The sequence below is a fragment of the Poromitra crassiceps genome (assembly GCF_964638095.1).
Source record: "Poromitra crassiceps genome assembly, chromosome: 23".
Classification (NCBI taxonomy): domain Eukaryota; kingdom Metazoa; phylum Chordata; class Actinopteri; order Beryciformes; family Melamphaidae; genus Poromitra; species Poromitra crassiceps.
This window is the reverse complement of record NC_139639.1, coordinates 14,380,488-14,400,099: the sequence shown is the minus strand read 5'-3', so window position 1 is coordinate 14,400,099 and position 19,612 is coordinate 14,380,488. Positions and strand designations below refer to the sequence as shown.

The 19,612-nt window shown below is 42.8% G+C and overlaps 2 protein-coding genes across 2 annotated transcripts; one reads left to right on the top strand and one right to left on the bottom strand.

Moving 5' to 3' along the window:
• Positions 1-30: 30 nt before the first annotated feature.
• On the top strand, positions 31-5,840 carry mffb (mitochondrial fission factor b). Its single transcript, XM_083659310.1, has 7 exons — positions 31-143; positions 845-1,066; positions 1,450-1,631; positions 2,078-2,169; positions 2,338-2,508; positions 3,053-3,128; positions 3,879-5,840. Exons 2-7 carry the CDS (start codon positions 850-852, stop codon positions 4,008-4,010), a joined length of 870 nt encoding a protein of 289 aa, XP_083515436.1. The 5' UTR covers positions 31-143; positions 845-849; the 3' UTR covers positions 4,011-5,840.
• A 1,112-nt stretch (positions 5,841-6,952) lies between these two features.
• On the bottom strand, positions 6,953-18,054 carry septin2 (septin 2). Its single transcript, XM_083659307.1, has 13 exons — positions 17,938-18,054; positions 16,895-16,936; positions 15,823-15,937; positions 13,919-14,005; positions 13,470-13,593; positions 13,137-13,271; positions 12,899-13,016; positions 12,075-12,176; positions 11,735-11,880; positions 10,564-10,647; positions 9,235-9,295; positions 8,672-8,758; positions 6,953-8,443 (listed from the first exon to the last, which is right to left on the bottom strand). Exons 2-12 carry the CDS (start codon positions 16,916-16,918, stop codon positions 8,684-8,686), a joined length of 1,071 nt encoding a protein of 356 aa, XP_083515433.1. The 5' UTR covers positions 16,919-16,936; positions 17,938-18,054; the 3' UTR covers positions 6,953-8,443; positions 8,672-8,683.
• Positions 18,055-19,612: the final 1,558 nt, after the last annotated feature.

Below are 19,612 nucleotides of genomic sequence, written 5' to 3'. Positions count from 1 at the left end.
GAATTGTGGGAATTGTATTTGTCTGTGCATGTAGCGACCTAGCTAGCAGCTGGAGCAGCATCTTTTTGGTCTCGCCTTTTCGGTGACGAACAGCCTTTCGACAAATGACATTTTAAACCAAACAACGTTCAAACACCACAACGGTAAGTGGTCACAATAAAGTGACAGCTAAATAGCCAGCTTGTTAGAGGTTGTCAACGCACTGCGCTTGGTGCACCGACATCAACATTGAAACTGAAAGCATTGCATTGAAAGGGCTTATCAAACACGATGGCAGATCATATTTATGTTCGATTAGGCCACTTATGGTAAATTTACGTTCAGAGATGATATAAACCATGTGTCAAGAACAAACACGTCAAATGCTAACGTTGTAGTTACCATCTGAGGTCAAATGCAATTTCGTATTTCTCTGTCTGCTAACGTTACACACCCCCCATCCCATCCCACCCCATGACATCGGGTTTATTTTGGTTCCTACACGACATGTGAACGGGCCAAGATGCTGTTTTGGGCAGAACGCTACCACTGAGCCTACTACTATAGGCTATTCAGCATATTTGCCGTTTAAAAAAATTAAGTTGTCACTTTAACTATAAACAGCAAGGATTCCAAGCCCATGACACTCATAAGGGAGGGGTAAAATACATCATAGATGTGGGCTTCAATGCCATGACATTTGACACTCATGACACTATCACAATGCCACCAAATGTTGATGTAGGCTACATCAAGTGTAGCCTTTTTTTACCTACACACTGCACGTCTGTGTCTAGTCTACCCTTTAACTGTTGGTCATGTCTAAGTAGTCTTTTCCATTTCCTGTCATTTGATGTGTGTGCAGACTGGATGAGTGGGCCAACCTTCCCCGCCCCCTCTGCGGAGGTGGCCGAGATGAACCGCATCCATTATGAGTTGGAGTATACAGAGGGCATCAGCCAGCGCATGCGGATCCCAGAGACCCTCAAGGTGGCCCCAGAGAACCAGCCAGGGGCTCTGCTGTTCCAGCAGCACCTGCCCACACACACAACTCTGATGCAGGTTCCTGAGAGGATCGTCATAGCAGGTGAGCACCGCACCGCAGGCGGGAGTTCAACAGAAGCATGTATGCATGCGAAACTTAACCAGGTAGACTACAAAGCAAGTGTAGAGTCTGACTGCACACTGCAAGTTGCTCCCAACTTGTCTAAGACTGCACAAACGTTTTGACCCATGGAATTTCAATTGAAGCAAAACTGTGGCAAGTGTGCTAAACTCAATAAGCTGTGTGATTGCTTCGTGTTTGATGAAAGTGAAGATTAATCGATCACTTTGCATTACCTTCATTTATAGCTTGAAATCGGTAGGCCACAGGCCCTATATCTCAGATGTCCTTCCTCCTAGTATCTTGAACGACCAACTCTTACTCTTTATTTTTGCATCCTCTTCTTCTCCTCCCTTCCTCCTCAGGGGATGACGATGACCCTCAGTACTCTCATCCCAGAGACTTGGACCTGATTCAGTCCACCCCTCCTCTGGACCTGCTGAACATGAAGGCCCCCCCACGGGTCCTCACCCTTACAGAGCAGCCGCTGGACTCCCTGGAGACTGAACAAACTCCCCCGGCACAGACACATGCAGCCAGCCAGGTGGTAAGCGTCAAATCAAGGTTTCTATTCTGTTTTGTTTTTTTATTTCTTGATATGATGAAGCTTTACTTCCTCATTACACTGAATGGATGAAACTGATCACACTAGTTGTAGGCTAATGGAGCCAACCAGCGTGTGTTACCCCACAATGTGGTGTTATATAGTACATCTATGTAGTTTGCTATTGAATATTGCCTGTGTTTTCTGATTCATCATCGGTTGAATTCATAGACCTGGCGTGGGTGCCACAGCTTGCCATAGACTTGCGTGGACTCGATTCAATCCAGAAAAACAAGTCTTGCTGGCCAAGTAGTGGCTATAATCGGTCTGGTAGCTGTGTAGCGTGTCATATCCTGTTTTAAAGGGAAGGTAAAACAAAAAAGGGGGGTTTTAAATTGTAACTCGATATGCAAGTCTGACATTGTTTCAAATCTATGCATCATTCATAGGCCCATTTTCATTCTCGGTCGCGAAGGGAACGAAGTACCAGTGAGCACCTGTCTGGCCGCTTCAATGGCCAGATCAACAGAGCTGATGTAAGGTAAGCAGCCATCCACAGAGCCTGGCTCTTATGTCTCGTCAGCACTGCTTCTCAGCTGTTATCTCTTCTCGCTGCGTTTGCCACCTCTTCCCCTTTTTTGCTTTCACTCCCAGTTGCTTAAAAAAACATCTCTTCTTCTTCTGTCTTGACTTTTCCTCCTCCTGCTAGTGTAACGCCGTCCCCCTCTGCCCCCCCAGTCCGGGCGTGCCCTCCTCTCTGCTCCCCTGAGGATGCCACCATCAACCTGTTCACAGCCGCGGGCTTCCTGTCTTACTTCCAGTCAACCACACGCCGGGCCTACCAGCAGGTCCTCGAGGTCCTGGACGACAACCACCGCAGGTAACGCCTCTCCTTTAGCGCTGATATTTAGGTAGACGGGCAGGTTCATTTATAAAAAGAAAAGAGGTATGTGTGGTCGTTATGTTAACATAATGTTGCCATATGTTTGACTAATAAAAAGGCAATAAAAGCTATATAGAAAGCCCTGGCTGTCATCTCTATGATTCTTGATTCAAACCAGCAGTGACACACTGCAGTCATCATGTTTCACTTCTGAACTGACATGTCTTTGAGCAGCAAAGGGTTCGACAGGGAAAGCTGACCTGCGGAAACATTAATGAGCCAGGTGTTCATTGTCCTATTGAACACCTTGAACTGCCAGCCACATGTCATGTGTTTACCTGAGCAGTATATAGTGCATTTTAATTGTTACTGAGGTGTGTTTTACCCCACCCCATACTCATAGCTGTCAATTTAAATTCACTATGCACCGAGACGAGGCTGAATTAATCATTGCCCTTTTCTTGAGCATTTATTACTGGCCAGGCCATCCCTTGTTTGTTACCCCTGGTTATTGTCCATGAAGATGTGTTGTCCTCCATAGGACCCAGCTGGACTTGGCCCTGGACATGGCACCTGAGGAGACTGGTTTAGTGGACGCCTCCTCACTACGACGTCAGGTAATCTCTGCCTTGAGCCTAAAAGACTGATGTCCTATGTTGCTGAAAAGGGGGTTCATGATTTTACTGTGCAGCTCTGTTCCTGTGCTGTCATAGAAAAAAAACACAACTTACTGTAATGTCGTTGTAATACCATTCCTTACTGGTCAGTTGACAAGGATCAATCAAAGGTTATTTGAAAAAACTGATTCCTGGTTTGTTGAGTTGAGGTGTTTGCTTATTTAAAGGTCTCATATCATGCTATTTTTAACTGTATAAAACGTGTCTCATGGGTCTTCAAAACAAGGTTATGAATTCTGTTGCAAAAAAACTAACTCAAATCCAGCCTCTGTGGGACTTCTGTATGTGTTCTGTCTCTTCCCTCATTAACTATGTGCTGTTTTGATAAGATATGATAAGATGATCTGTTGGGATACATCCATCTTTGGTGCAGTTGATTGTTTTCTGTATATTTTCTGTATATTTTTTCCATTCTACACAGCTACATTCAGTTGGCGTGGCGGTGCTGTAAGCGGGCGAATGAAAAGAGTGTTACTTTGTGATGTCACAAAATCACAGAAGTCAAAACTGGTAGTTTGGAGGCATTTTTCCCTTACATGGCTGGTGTGGCTTTATCTGGGGACCACGTTGAGACTTCCATGATGTTTATATAGCAAGGAAGCAAGGACATCTTGTTTGACAAAAAATGTGATCCTTAAAGCTGATTTAAAGCTTATCTCTGACTGCTGTATGACCGGTGTGTTCGTACAGATTGTGAAGCTGAACCGCCGCCTGCAGCTGCTGGAGGAGGAAAACAAGGAACGCTCCAAGCGAGAGGTGATCCTGTATTCTGCTACAGTGGCATTCTGGCTCGTCAACACCTGGATCTGGTTTCGACGCTGAGATGGAGCGAGGCTGAGTCTTCCAAAGTGTTTGGTAGCCAAAGCAACTCCTTGTTTAACACGATAAATCTTTTACACAGCCACAATATAGAAGTTACTTAGAGTGATGCCTACGATCAGTCCTCCCCGTGAGAACTACAAGCAACCTTATTTATAGAGAAAAATTTGTAAATGAGACGTTTTGTAGTTTGAGGAGAGACGTGGAGGAACAGGTTTAGAAGGGGAACAAGGATTTACTTAGGCAACACATCAGTGTTTCCCCTACAATTGAGGACCCCCGCCAGGCCAGATTGATTTCTTTATTATTATTATTTTTACAAATTTCAATACAAAGCTTTATGGCTTACAATACAACAAAACGTGTATTGGTGTTGACAGTAATGGATACAAGAGCACTAAATAAGACCAAATATACATTCATTCAAATCAATAAGCATTTGTTTTTGGGAGCCTGTGAGTTTGCATCCCGGTAATCTTTTGCAATAAGTTACTCAGCTTATTTATTCAGCAATAAATGCACTTTATTAAGACATGCTCTGCTGGGATCACCTGGTAGAGCACGTACCACAAAGGCTTAGTCCTTCGCGTGGCCGCCCCGGGTTCGAATCCGAACCGTGGTCATTGGACACATGTCTCCCCACCTTTCCTGTCTGCCTACTGTCCCGTCAATTAAAGGCAAAAATGTCTCCCCCCAAAAAAGAGAAAAGACATCCTCTCCTTGTGATCACTTTGTCTCGAATATACCGAGCGAACCAAAATTTTAAATAAAATATAAATTGCAGACTGCCTGCTGTGCCATCTGACCAAAGCCGACCTCGCCAATAGGCGCGTCGGTTTAGGTTTTGTTTTGGGTCGGTACCACCAGGCCTGAAAAAAGTTATAGGGGAAACACTGCACGTTTTGGGAACCCAGCACAGAGCTGGAAGTTACAGGACCAAAGCTCAGACCTGTCTTGTCTAGTTTGAAGAAGTGCTTCATATTCTTAAAGTGTCAAAAGTAACATGACTAAGTCAAGAAATGCCATAACATTTGCCCCGAATGTCCTTTGAGTTCCATGATGTTACCCAAAACATTTCAGTCCTTATGTACTGTATTTCAGTATTGTTGAAATGTTTTAGTTTTGACCTTAGTGTTTTCTGTTTAACTCTGTGGGTCACATGCTCACTGAGTTAGTGTGAAATTTGAATACCCAAAATCCACTTGACAGAGTGATTTCAGAAACACTAAGGATATATTATGTAACTGATCATTTATTTCTATCTTGTTGGTACAGTCTGTACTTGGTTTTCCAGAGAATGTGACCAAGTTTTTTTCCCCATCAGTTGGCTAATGAGTACCTACAAGAATAAAAGCATGAAAATAAAGTGTTTTTATTCATCGTGCTGTGTGATGTCTTAGTGCTACTGTTTGTATGATCATGTGTAATAGATGCCTGTACAGTATATGAACTAATTTGGTCTCATTATTTTTGAATATTGTAATATCATGGAGATTTATCACATATTATGGAGGCATCAACATTTTGCTTTGTTTATAAGCGCTGTATTTATCTTTAAGTAAAACCTTTAATTTTATTTTGTCGCTGTCTGCCGCAAACCTCCCATCACCAAATTCAGCTACTGCCCCCCCCATAAATACCCCAAAATAACCTGTGAAAGTTTCTGGTACTTTGGACCAGCAAAGTATGTTATATAACTGGTTATTAATGTTATTATTATTACACTGTTAAAATGGGAATGTTTTCTCTTCCTTGTGAAAAATAGCTTTGATGAGTTTGCACTGGACAGCGATGCTTTGTATGATACAAATACATTCATTGTTTGTAAATATTTTGCCCCAATAAATTATTGATGTTGATATCAATGCTAGTAGATTTTGGTCTTTACATGTTTTATGATGCCCCAATGCATTTTAATTGGACAATGTGGTGGTTCAAGCATTTAGCACAGAAGCATTACAAAAGATTCAACAAAACGGAAACACGTGTGGTTTCGAGTTGACTTCATGAAGACTAGCTTTCTGCAGCATCACCCAGTTCCAGGTTATATCACCCTATGCTGTGCACGGCACGCCTCCTTTTCATTCAGGGTGTGGAACTCCCTGCTCAAGTGACATCACTGATGACATCACAACTGCCCCCTTTTCTCCATATTCCCAGTATCCAATCAGCTCAAGACATGTCTCTCCTACACTTCACTGATGCCCTCCTCTCATCCCAAGAGGAGTGAGCGTCATATGCCAAACTTAATTTGTCTATTTATTCATTCGTTTATTAAACCTTTCTACTAGTCTCTCATGATTGAGAGTTATCGGTCAAATACAGCAAGAGTAAATCATAAATCTAGTCCAGCATCTATTTCAATTTGTGTACCGTAAATTCCGGACTATAAGGCGCACCGGTGTATAAGCCGCACCTTCAAAGTTGACTATTTTTTTCTTATATAAGCCGCACCGGACTATAAGCCGCAGGTGTTTTAATGGTATTTTTTTTTTTTTTGTGTGTGTTTTAATGTTTAATTACCATATGTAATGCTCCCATTTATTAACATTTCAACAAAACAACATAACACAACACCACCTGTGTTGTTATTTACAGTGCACACAGTGTCATACAGTGTGGTGAAAAGAGGGCAAGAGAGGAAATTAAAACAGAAGTGGATTTATAGTTAGAAAGAGTGCTAAAAAAGAGAGATTTTTTTTTTTTTTTTTGGAAAAAATCCATAGATAAGCCGCACCGTTATATAAGCCGCAGGGGCCAAAAATGCCCAAAAAACGGGAAAAAAGGTGCAGCTTATAGTCCGGAATTTACGGTATATATTTTCCACATAAAACAGATTGACAATATACCTACCTTCCATGTTGTTACTCTAGGTACGGTAGATATATGCTTCTTGCAATTACTTGGACAAGGAGAAATTAAAAAAGGCTTAAGTCACAGAAGACTGCAAGTTTAATAAAAATGTTTATTACAAGATATGCATCAATAAATTTATGTGGTACGTTATTGGATAAAACAGCACAAAGAGGAATGTTAAGAACTTTTTGGCTGGTGAGGGAGATGTTGCTACATTGACCCCATCAGATCACCCTTAACCTCCTCTGTAGTTATGGATACCACAAAGTACTTAGCCGTTGGGACAGCCAAAAGTTTATAATTCTCAAAATCTCTTGCCCAGACCCCTTGCATGAGAGTTATGACTTATGTCAATGAAACATGGAAGCGCAAAATAGCTTATGGTTCCTGGGATACGACAGAATTGTATGGATACATCTGCCCTCCACAGAACATACTGTCATGCAACTTCACAAAACTGGGGAGGAATACAGTAGATCTACTTGTTGACCTGTTATACTCAATACCACATTTGAATTCAACATGTTAGGACACTCAACACCGATTCACTGTACAATGTAGGGGGACACAGGGAGAAAATACAGCTTGTTGACTAAAAGCACCCTAGAGTTATTCAGAAACACCCTGGTGTGTCTGTCCTTCATTTCTCAGGTCTACAGGAAGACTGTAGGAGGTCACAGGTCACAGTGTGCATCTGTCATCAAATCGGAGGAAGTCCAACAGAAGTAGGATGGATCTGTCCTTACTGACACTGATCTGGGAGCTGCATTAATGGATGAGGTTAGGAAAGGAAGAGGTGGAAGCTGATCCTAAGACGGCTTTTGGGGGGGAAATTCACTTGGAATTGGTTTACTGCACATTGGCAATTCAGACGGGGTCAAGCGTTGCATGCAGACAAGTGGGATAAGAATAACACTGAAGAGGATGGACCCTCACAAGTTAAAGGGAAGCTTGTGTTTTCACCAAGCCAGAGGATCTTCTCTGAAAATGTTATCTTTTCACAAAAGGAATCTTCAAACATTGGCATATAACTGATAAAAATGGGCTTAGCCATTTTTGCTCTTGGGGCGAAAAAAAACGCAAGAGCTGCTAACTTTTCACAGTACAGTAGTTGACTCCCATTTGAGCGCTCTCCCAGAACAACAGTTAGCACATTATCTGCGTTGGTTGTGGGGCCAAAAGGAGCGCCATAAACAACAGCACTGAGGAGCAGCAGCAAGACTTTGGCTTTATTTAATAGCAACAAAAAAAAGAGAAAATAAACAAAGAAAAAAACAACATCCCAGTGGCTTTGGGTCATTTTACTTCATTTGAATAACTGTCAATTCAATAAAAAGAATAAAAATATGGAATTTTAGAGAGAGAGAGAGAACCGTGTGTAAATATATAAACATAATACTGTTTGAATATATATATATTTATATGTATAAAAAAGAACTCCAAATCCCAAATAGGAGTGAAATAAACGTAACTAAGATAGTGGCAAGCCGAAAGAGTCAATGACCAGTATCCTTCTCTAGCTTTCGCTCGTGTTCTGCCATCGGCCGTCTCTGGTCCAACTCAAGCTGTGGCTCAAATCCCTGAGAGGAGAGGAAGAAGGAAGGACAAGACATGATACCATCACATCTTCTCGAAATCAAGCCAGACCTCTGAAACCTCATGTGTGTATTCAAGTTGCAAAAGCAGAAATTGTGTGAACAATGGTTCAGGTGTAAATAGTGCAGTGTGACTGTGATGTGCCATGTTTGTGTCAGAGTGAGTGTTGTGTTTGTGTGTGCGTGTGCGTGTGCGTGTAGGTTCCTGCTCACCACACGGGGGTTTCACACATCCTCTCCTTCTCCCTGCTTCTGCATCTGGGCCTGCATCTTGGCAATCATCTCCTGCATTCGTCTCAACTGTACAGGGATGACATGGGTACAACTGCACTTACAACAAGAACATCCATTTATGCTTAGATACACAACCAAGATTTTGAGGTCATGTTAGATTGGCAATTTTGTGGAATTTATCAAGATCTCCCTTAAACTTAATTGTAGCCAACAGTGTTATCATTAACTGTTCCACTTACCAATTTGGACTGTTTGAATATAAATGAACCATTTAATTATCTTTACCAGAGTAAGACAGAGAACATACATACCAGTAGGTACATTGCCATTGAAGCTCTGAATTCATTGCATCGAATGTCTTGCGAATGTACAGTATCGTTAATGTTTACATGTGCACAATTTTGAAATTGAGACCGGTACGACAGTGTTTTAAGATGTTTTAGGAGTTTTATGATGCTGAACAGCATCAGAGCAAAATAGGTGCATCTAAGGGAAAGGAATGCCCTCTAAATAAGGAAATAGTAACAGCTGAAATATCTCACCTCAGCCTCCTTCTCCTGCAAGATTATATCCTTGTCCATTTCCTCCGGCTCTGGTCCCTTCCTGGAGCAATGACAGGTAGAGTTAGGGGCCACAGAATCAACATCCAACAGCTCTACAGAATGTACTGGTAAATAACTAATAATCACAAATGAGTAAGTTCATAATTGGATGTGTGATCACTGATCAGAGATTTCATACAGTGTAAAATCACATTGTGGGACAACAATTTATAAAGCATCTTGATAACAAAATCAGCAGAGAAATCAGCAGAGAAATAGGGTAGAGTAAGAACCCAAACATACTGTACATACAATGCATGTATGCGTGCGTGCGTGTTGGAAAGCGCATGTGGTGCCATTTCAAATAACATCAAGCAGACATGAAAAAGCGACATATAGAGAGTGAAAAGGGAGTCAGTGGGTTAGTGAAGTTTTTCTTTGAAAGCTCACAGGAGAAAAGTGGGAGTCTAGAACAAATTACTAGAAAGAGGTGAAAGTAGCAAGCTCCAGAGGCAAGATTCAAGAGAAAAGCGACAAGTGCAAGAGCCAAGGGAAGTGATACCTCCCCCGCAGAAAAACGGTACCTCCAACAGTCCACTCACGGGATTGGACAAATCAAGACCAGACAGCCATCACTGGACAGATGGCGAGGCAATGGGAAGACAGTAAAACCACGCCCTTATCCTGGGTTGGCTTTAGAGGAAAGTCTACAAGAATTCTTGTTGGTCTACATTGAAGGTTAAATGATGATATACCCACACTAGGTGAAATGACACGTACATAGTATACATAGTAATCCCATGTACAATCTCTAAAGTTTCTCAAACTACACATGCCGTCCAACTAGCTACTAACCATGTTAAACCATAACAGCCCCATAATACGGTTCAGTTCTAACTCACTACCACCAGGGCCAATTTGTGTACAGTAAACGTGCAAAATGACGAGTTAGAGCTACTGTACTATAGAACTGTACTAGTTAAATAACATAATATGGATCAATAACGGAACGAAAATAATACAAACAATTTTCTGCTACCAGTTTCAGCTTGACTGGGGGAACATCATCCCTTTAGATTTATATTCCTTCAGAGTTTGTTTAAAAAAACTGTTGTGACTGTAGCTGGCTTACATTACAGCTGTAACCGTTACTTTTTCCAGCTGTGTGCGTGTCCGGCTATGGTCCCTTTGGTGGATTTATAAATAATGCTATAGTACTTTATGGGAGGTCTTCTGTTTGAGGCGGGGGGGGGGAGGTGCAGAAAAGCAGGCTGACAGACAAGTACGTACGCAGGAGACAGAGGCAGAACGTAACCATGGGAGGACAACCTGCCGCCGCGTTTGAGGCGTTCCGAGCGGAAGTTCTCATAGTGAAGGTCCTGGGTCACTTCCTGCAGATCCTGCATGTGGGTGCTGGGGGGGGGAGGAGGGGGGGAGGAGAGGGGGAGAGGGTTTGTGGAATCAATCAATACTCTCACAGTGTAAAGACAGCAACAATCAATCAGTGTTTGACAGAGTTAAACGGGCATCTGTGGATTGCTGCTGGCGGGGATGTGAATGAATCGATGCTTGATAAAGTTGCTGTACATTATGTCATGCAATCACAGGCATAAACAACACAGAGGGCATTGCTTTGAATAGCAGCAAGCCATACATGTACAGCACACCTAGCCTGGGTAAACCCAGCCTCCACGTGACCTGCTCTCAGTCACTACACTCACACTACTCTCAGACAGACTGTAGTGACTGAGAGCAGGTCACGTGGAGGCTGGGTTTACCCAGGCTACAGCACACCACCTGTCAAAGTGCATCCCGCAGAGAGAAACGTCAACTGCCCAGTGCCCAAAGGTGCAGGTAAATATTGAATATTGAATCACAACAGAGCAGAAGAGCTGCTATTATGTTACTCTGCATCAAGGTTTTGATGGACACGTGGACTGTGGCATTTTGGAAACATACGTCTGCACACAACTAACAGGATAAACTGGCAAAACACAAAGAAACTGAGGTACATAACTGGCTAACTTGACAAACGTGACACACAACATAATACTGCAATAAATAAACTTATGTAATATCTGGAATATGGGTCATGCATGTCTGTGTAATTGTATGCACTACAACCAAGCGACAGACATGTTTTTTTTCTATTGCTAATCTAGTCCAACAAAGATTGCTAGCTTTGTGCTAAGCAAAATATTTTTTATCTCCTCTCCACCCTGCTTTGGTGGGATGAATTAGCCACCCCCTGACATAAGGTTCTTTGTCTAGCGCTCAGTGTAGCATGTTGGGAAACGCATGTCTCTCAAATATTTCAGCAAGGTGGCCACACTTGTTTTGTTGCCATTTCTCTCAACACAGTTTCTAGCTAAACTGGAATACATCGGCACGTTTTAAGCGTGTGCCTGCACGTCTGTTAGCTCTCTCTGTGTCTTCTTTCTTTAAGTCTTGGCAAGATGAAGGAGAACTCTGAGTATGAAGCTTCTGGTGAACCACTCACATCAGCATGGTGCGCAGCTTGAGGAAGTCGTTGTGTTCTGGGTTCTCCACCTCCACAACTCCCCAGGGGTACAGGCGACCCCTCACCTTCTTCCCCTTCGCCTCAATCTGCTGGTTGGATCCTACCACTGCAAACGGAATGCTAGCCTGGAGAAAAGCAGTGGTACAAAAAGGATGCTCGTCATAGTTCAATCACCCACATAGATAATTATGACAATTATAATGATAAGCTCTCTTGATAAGTCTTCCATCTCGGGGGTAAAATAATATCAACTTATGTTGACTTTAGTTGGAATGGATTCAGTGGTGAAAAGCTTTTGGCAGCAGAAGGGAGGGTTTACCTTGAGGATCCTGGTCTGCTCTTTGAAGTCCTCGTCCTCATCGGACTCGGCATCAGGGAGGTGGTAGATCTTGATGCCATGTTCATCAATCTCATCGAGAACCTAAAGGACCAAACACAGGTCATTTGGCTTTACATACATGAATAAGAATCTATTATAGCCTGTTTGCATGGGACTTCAGACTGAAATAACTTGACGGAAATCCTTGGTGGGAGAGAAAAGCACATTGGCTTGATGACCTTTAAGAAAGACACTTCTTTTAATGAAACCAATAATTTGACAAGTCTGCCATCCATGACACTGCATGTCTTCGCTGGGGTTTGTCTGTCTTTTGGTCTCTCATTTTTAACAGAAGACCTCAACATGGTATATGGCAATAGCAGTTATGAATGATAACAGCTGCTTTCATCTCAGTCATTGGAATAGATTTGATTGATTGATTGATTTATTCGATGAATGACAAAAGTAAAGCACATCATACACAAAAATATAAAGGCCACTCATACATCACCATCAAGGATAAAAACACAATAAAGTCCGAGGACTTGTTTCCATTGTGGTCCTTGGTCTCGGACAGACGACTCAGACCGACATAAAAACAGACATAACAATAAAGAAACATAAAACTACTTCCACCTATAGACTATTAAAAAAAACCATTTAAGATGTTAAAACAGTTTTAACAAAAGCAATATAAAAAGACATTTGAAACAGGACCCAATCCCGAAAATAAAGAACACATTAAAAAGGCTAAAAAACCAATCTGACTAAAATAAATAAAATAACTTTAAATGCTGCACAATGATCCAGTCGATTGTCCTCACCCTGCGCTTGAGCCTCTCCCTCTCCCTGAGGGTGAGCGTGTCAGCTTTGGCGATGACGGGGACCACATTGACCTTATTGTGGATGGCCTTCATGAACTGGACATCCAGGGGCTTCAGGCTGGCAGTGACAGGAGAGGAGATGGGACGTCATGTTTAATAGTGAAACATAGGGGAACTTGACTGCAACTTTGATCAACTGAAGCGTTCTGCGTGTGCAAGCGTCTGCCTCTGGACTCACCCATGGCCCAGCGGGGAGATAAAATAGAAGCAGCAGTGAACTCTGTTGTCTACGATGTGTCTACGATTCAGGCCACTCTCATCGTGGAGGTAGCGCTCAAACTGGTCGTCGATGTAGCTGATAATGGTGCTGAAACTGGAGGAGGAAAAAACACACGCACATCACAGTTTACTGTAACCAGAAAGAATATGTGTCAAATTCGCAAACTTAAACTAAACTGTTCAAAATTAGTGGACCATTACTGTCCATCACAGGATTAACATTATGTAAATGATGCTCCCTTGAAAAATACCTCTTTACTTCATCACCAGAAAGCCTAAAAATATTTCATACCAGTCCTGGCTGTTGATGGCGTCTCCGTATCCTGGCGTGTCAACCACAGTAAGGCGGAGCTTCACTCCTCGCTCCTCGATTTCCACCGTAGATGCCTCGATCTGAACCGTCCGTTCTATCTTCTCTGTCAACAGACGAGGAACAGAGCAAATAAAAACAAAGCAGTGAGAAAATTAGAGAGATACTGGGTTGGGCGTTTAGGTCACTGGCTCTTTAGGTTAGGAATAATCTGCATGGAATTTAACTGAATGGCACAACTAAGAACAGTTTGAGTAAAGTTTGCACTTGTGTGTTTGTGTGAGTCAAGTCATGGTACAAAAAAAAAGATAAAAACAAGGATTATAAAATCAGAGACAGAACTAGTGCATAACAAACTCCAAGAAACAGGGCCAGAGCTTGTGCATGTCTGTGTGTTTGTGCACCAGTGCGTGCATGCACGTGCATTTTACCTGCCGCTCCTGGGATGACTCTCTCAGGGTACAGGTCAGTGAGGAAGAGGCTGTTGATCAGAGTGGATTTTCCAAGTCCAGACTCACCTATTGACAGAGGAGACAATAAATGGCCATCATCATCCTAATCATTGTCTGGTTAGGGCAGGGGTGTCCAAACTTTTTGGAATGGGGGCCAGATTAGATCATGTGAAAATACCAGGGGGCCAGATGCTTCTAGCATCATATGGGTTATAAAAAAAATCACATACAATACAATTGTACTCTAAGGATTTTGTTTACCATTTGAAAACATTAGTTCCACCTGCGTAGTTCCTACTTGGTGCTTGTCTACAAACTGTATGATAGCGCTGTCATCGTTAGGTGAACGGAAAAAAACACAAATTGCACTTGCTTGACCAACACTGTGTGCGGAGGGCCACATAGTATACTTTGAGAAACAAGCCGAGGGCCGCGTAAAATCGGTCCGCGGGCCATAATTGGCCTCCTGGCCAGACTTTGGACATGCCTGGGTTAGGGGGATTCCTCATCTATCCTCCCAAGCCTAACCCGCCCCAAAACAACAAACAAAACAAAGAGATAGTTCAGGGTTCAGTATGATCTTTGTCTCTACCAAAGCAAAACTCCCACTTTCCAATTTAGGCTCCAAATATAGAACAGAGGAGATCCTCTCTGTACTGCAGGAAACATCATGGCTCCTTGTGACCGACATCAGGCCTCATGCAACATGGAAGAATGCATTAGTGTAGTACTAAATCTGGTTTGTGCATACAGGCATTAGTCAGAACTGATGTTTCATGTGGATCACAGGTTGAAAAGTTCATAGTTCATAGTTCATAGTTCATAGTGTTTCCTGTCAAAACAAATGTCTCTGGGGGGGTCGTGATGATGAATTTTGATTTCATACACTTTTTTTTCTAACTGTGTGGGGACAACTATCCAGCTGTGCACGTCTAAATAAATGTAAAGGAAACACTGCATAGAAGGTTAAACAAACACCCCATAAGTATTCTCCCAGGAGAGGCAGCCCAAGTCCACTGTGAATCAAACCCCCAAGGCCCATAGGCCACATTCCTCACTATTTATATTTTAAAGCCAAGAGATGAGCACTGGACAAGAGGGCCTCTACCCTCCCCCATATAGAGAGGCAGGGGTCGTGTGTGTGTGTGTGTGTGTGTGTGTGTGTGCGTGTGTGTTTGTGTGTTGACACCAGCTGAACAAGTACACTAAAATGAGACATGGGCCTTATCTTCTGATCAAAAAGCCTTCAGAAACACACAGATATGCACTATGCAATACAGGCTCAAAGAAAGCACACTTTGCTTACTCAACTCTACGATATACAAACAAAAAGGACTTATGGCGGTTTTGCACAGAAGACAATATGTTGTAAAAATGTCAAATGAAATTAGGAAAAAAGAAGCCTACAAGACGAGCAAGTGATCAACTCACTCAAACATCTCAAGGTTTATGAATAATCAACAGCTAGTTATAAATCTCATAAGCAAGTCGTGAAGGTGAAAGAATCATAACACTCGTGTGTGTCTTCACGATATCTAGGACAACATACTGTACCATAACCACGCACTGAGAGAAAATCTCTCATTTCCTCTTTGACACTCGGATAAATTACTCTTTCCATCCAAGAGACAAAAAACTAAATGCATTCCTCAAGTGTTCATGTTTACTCTAGCTGTGACTGACATTCCTAAAGTGCTTACAGTCTGAGAGGGGCTCTTGAGCCGTGTCATCACTGAGATTCATGTTGATTTCCCACGCTAAATATAATTACGGTAATATATTTTATTTTTTTATTTTTTTTTAATAACCTGCAATGACGCGAAAAAAGGATGAAGTATGAGAGAATGTCAGAAGAAGTGTGACAGCAGCAGCAGCACACTCACCAACGACCATGAGGGTGAACTCAAAGCCCTTCTTGACCGACTTGCGATGAACCTGATTCGGCAGGTTGGCAAAACCAACGTACCCCGGGGTCTCGGGGTTGGTGAACTGCCCCTGCTGGAATAAACAGAACAAAGCGATACAAGTCAGTAATAAGTCTTCAAATTCAAATGAGAGAATATCGCTTTGTGCATAACAAACACTTTGGCTGGAACTCGTCAGATGACGAACCTTAATTTAGGCCTGTTTTAAGTTGAAGGTTTTGGTTTGCATAATAGCAGAAACTTGACAGCCAGCTATCACTGCTGGAGCAGAAACCTCAAGAAGACATCTGTTCACCAACAGCTCATCATTATGTTCAGGGGACTTGATCTGCTGTCTATTTGCTAAAGACCATCCGCCCTGCCATCATTCCAATGTTTATGACCCTTTACTTTACTACATGTAAGGAGAAGACTGTTCAGATTGGTAAAGAGGCTACTGGGTGGGCCAATACTTGCGATACCCACAACGAAAGGCAGTGTAAAATTCAAATCAAATGGACATTTTGCTGTCAGTTAGCTGGTGTTTGGCTATGCCGTTTAATATGGCTGACAAAGCCTCCCTTCCCCCTGCACTCAGCAGAGCAGTGTGACGATACGCCTGGGAAAGCAGTGGGTTCACGTTCCGCCTTCAGGCCTTTCAACTCAGGCTGCGACGCAACATGAGTCACGGTGAAGAAGATCAGCACGAAGCATCAGTCTGAATGGCCCAGCATTGACAGAGTGGTATTTCTCTGTAGCACTCTCTATGGAGGATGTGTTAAGAACAAGACTAAAATACAGGAAATATAGGGAGAAATGCAAGATTGTACAAAATGTTCTATAGAGAAATTAATAGCAAATCAAAATCTTTAGTTGAGTCCCTACAATGAAGTCAAAACAGGCCAGATTGAACAGACAAACTTTTGCTGTCTCATATCACTTCTGAGCTATTACACAAAAAGACTGAAACAGAAAAAGAAATCTGGCATTACTGTATTACATGCATCAGATCAGATGGAAAATATCCATCTAGTTGTTCTCTGGGGCTTACCTTCAGTTTGTCTGCCTGAGACATTGTTTCTGCTCTTTAAACCTGAAACAGGAAAGATTTGATTACACACTCTGACACACTTCCACAGAGCTCTTCAACAAGCTATTGCATCTTCACAACGCACTCTGCATATCTTTTATAAAATGGAGCTAACCCAGAGTAGGACGAGAGGCCTGTGTGTCTGTGAGAGACAGGAAGTCTGGTTTGTGCTCAGAATGGTTTGTGAGAGCTGTGTGTGTGTCACCACTAAAAAAATACACTCCTTTCCTGCCAGTTGCATGGGCAGATTACAACTGCATATCTTTTGATTTGAAGATACGAGCTGTCTTATGTTATGTTACCCATCCCAAAGTCTTGTCAGTTAGCATTGATTAATACAATACTTAGCTAGCAGGTGTAGCTGTTTTCTCGGTCAGTGACTTTAATGCAAAATGAAAATAAGCTGTCTGGCATGTTTATGCCAAAACATAGGGCCACCTCATTCAGACTGGGATTTTAGTTATAGTGTATAACATTAGTCATTATCTAATAATCTAAAAAAAAAACGTCAGAAGTTAGTTGGCCAGGCTAGAGGCTACAGTAACGCTTTACTTTGTTGATTGGTCAGAAAAGTAGCGTGAAGTAACGTTAGAAATTCTGCATTGGAAATGCATTCAAGCTAACTTATCTTAGAATCCTAACAATCTGAATCAGAGTTTTGTTAGTTAACGTCACGCCCCTGAGAGTCGACGAGTGATTGGTGTTGGAATGGGAGTTCAAATTAACTCACTGCATCGAGTGAGATCATCTAATGTCGAATGCACGGATGCTAATTCCTGCTATGAAAAGCTCTGTTGTGAATGGCTGCTCCTGCAAAGCGTTAAGAATATCAAGCGAACTCAAATCAAAGCGATTTGACTGAGGTAAAAGCTAAAGGCAAGCTAACGTTAGCCTTAACCACTAAGTTAACGTTAGCTGAGCGGCTTCTCTCGCAGGATGTTAGTGAACAAAACACGACTCGCACAACTTAATTGGCTACGTATTACTGAAATATATTTTGTTACCTTACAGACTGCCTAATGAGAGAGGTGCAGATACACTGGCTTGGGGATGAACCGTAGACTTTGTGCGGCGGACACGGACACCTCAAATTCTTCAGATTCCGGAGCAGCTTCCTTAGCACGGACCACAATGCACTGCGGTATTAGCAGTATCCTCCGTTATCTCGTTTTCATTGCCAATGTGGAGTTTATTCCCCATTAATCTCCCCATTGACAAGTAGCTACAAAAGAATCCGGTCCTCAGCAGCCTGGTAAGTGCACTTCTTCAACAGACCAAGCAGCTGGCTAGGTGCTTAGCTGCTTAAAACAGTGGTTCTCAATCGTGGGGTCTGGGGACCCCCAGGGGTCCTTGAGGGGGTTCCATCCATGGGGTCCCCAGCAAAAAGGGCAATCATTTCTTTTCACCATAATACCATCCATAAATACAGTGACAGAATGTAGCCCTGTGGCTATTTTGGTCATGGGTTTCCACACACTTTAATAAAAAATCTAAAAGTGTCAGGACTCTCCCACTCTCCTGGCCCTGGTGAAAAGGGTGCATTGGTGAGGAGGGAGCCCAGGTGATATGCGTCACGATGCGTGGCAGCAAATTCTTCTTGACACACATGTTTCACTTTGCTGACGTATTTAAAGACGCCAACTTCGTGCTATATTCCAAGTATTTCGTATTACAAAGTTTATTTTCCCAGTCTCCATTTCCTTTTGCAAGCGGCTCGTTGGTCTAGGGGTATGATTCTCGCTTTGGGTGCGAGAGGTCCCGGGTTCAAATCCCGGACGAGCCCACAGTTTTTGCTACTGTTACAGATAAACAACGTCTTTATCAAAATAACTTTAATAAATTACACCTGTTCGTATGTTGCCTTTGTGTTATGTGGCATTTATCTGAAAAAAATGCACATTCTCGTTTGCCAGCTGCTGGTCATGTCTGTGGACTGTAAAGCGCTGTTATAGTGCCCTCTTGTGGTCTTTCTCAGTACTGCAACCCCCCCCCCACCCACACACACACACAAACACACACACACACACACACACACACACACACACACACACACACACACAGGTCCTTGGCAGTGGCACAACACAGGAAATGACACTGCTGAAAACAATTCTGGGGGAGGACCCCCCCCCCCCCCCCCCCAGACCCCACACTGGGGAAACACTGGCCGTAGCCGGACATCATCTGGTAACCAGATTAAGCACATGTTCTGATCTTGTGGCAACCAATTCTGGTTCACAAGCTCAGAAAATGTACAAAGATGAACACAATCACCTCTTCTGGACACCGAATCCACCTGCCTACACCCATTCTCGACATAATCTCACTCAAATGGCACAGGAGGGGCATCTATTGTGCTCACTCTTATGCTTTTGTGTCGTGGCCCAGTTGATGCTTATCTGAGCCATGCTTTTGTGACAGCATCTCCACTCGGGACAGAGTCCAGCCTCTTTTGCTTTCTAGGCAGCAAGCAGCAAACCCCTGCAGGAGGAACACAGTTTTCACACCATAAGCCTCTTGTTGCTATCTTGTGGCACCATGCCCTGTCATTTGCAGAAGTGCCTCATGTTGACCTCTTTATTTGAGTGCCTCTCCACCGTACCCGCAGGAATCCTGTTCTGCTCTAAAGAAGAATGCGGTCAAGCCAGTCTCCACCCAGAACAAGCGCAAACTTTTTAGACT

Bases quoted from the DNA above. Each gene is read 5' to 3' on its own strand.
- mffb (XM_083659310.1), top strand. From the start codon at position 850: ATGAGTGGGCCAACCTTCCCCGCCCCCTCTGCGGAGGTGGCCGAGATG. The intron at 1,067-1,449 runs GTGAGCACCGCA...CTTCCTCCTCAG, and splicing joins TGAGAGGATCGTCATAGCAG to GGGATGACGATGACCCTCAG. The intron at 3,129-3,878 runs GTAATCTCTGCC...GTGTTCGTACAG, and splicing joins CCTCCTCACTACGACGTCAG to ATTGTGAAGCTGAACCGCCG.
- septin2 (XM_083659307.1), bottom strand. From the start codon at position 16,918: ATGTCTCAGGCAGACAAACTGAAG. The intron at 13,594-13,918 runs GTAAAATGCACG...GTCTGTTGACAG, and splicing joins AGTCATCCCAGGAGCGGCAG to AGAAGATAGAACGGACGGTT. The intron at 12,177-12,898 runs GTGAGGACAATC...TTGGTCCTTTAG, and splicing joins GGGAGAGGCTCAAGCGCAGG to GTTCTCGATGAGATTGATGA.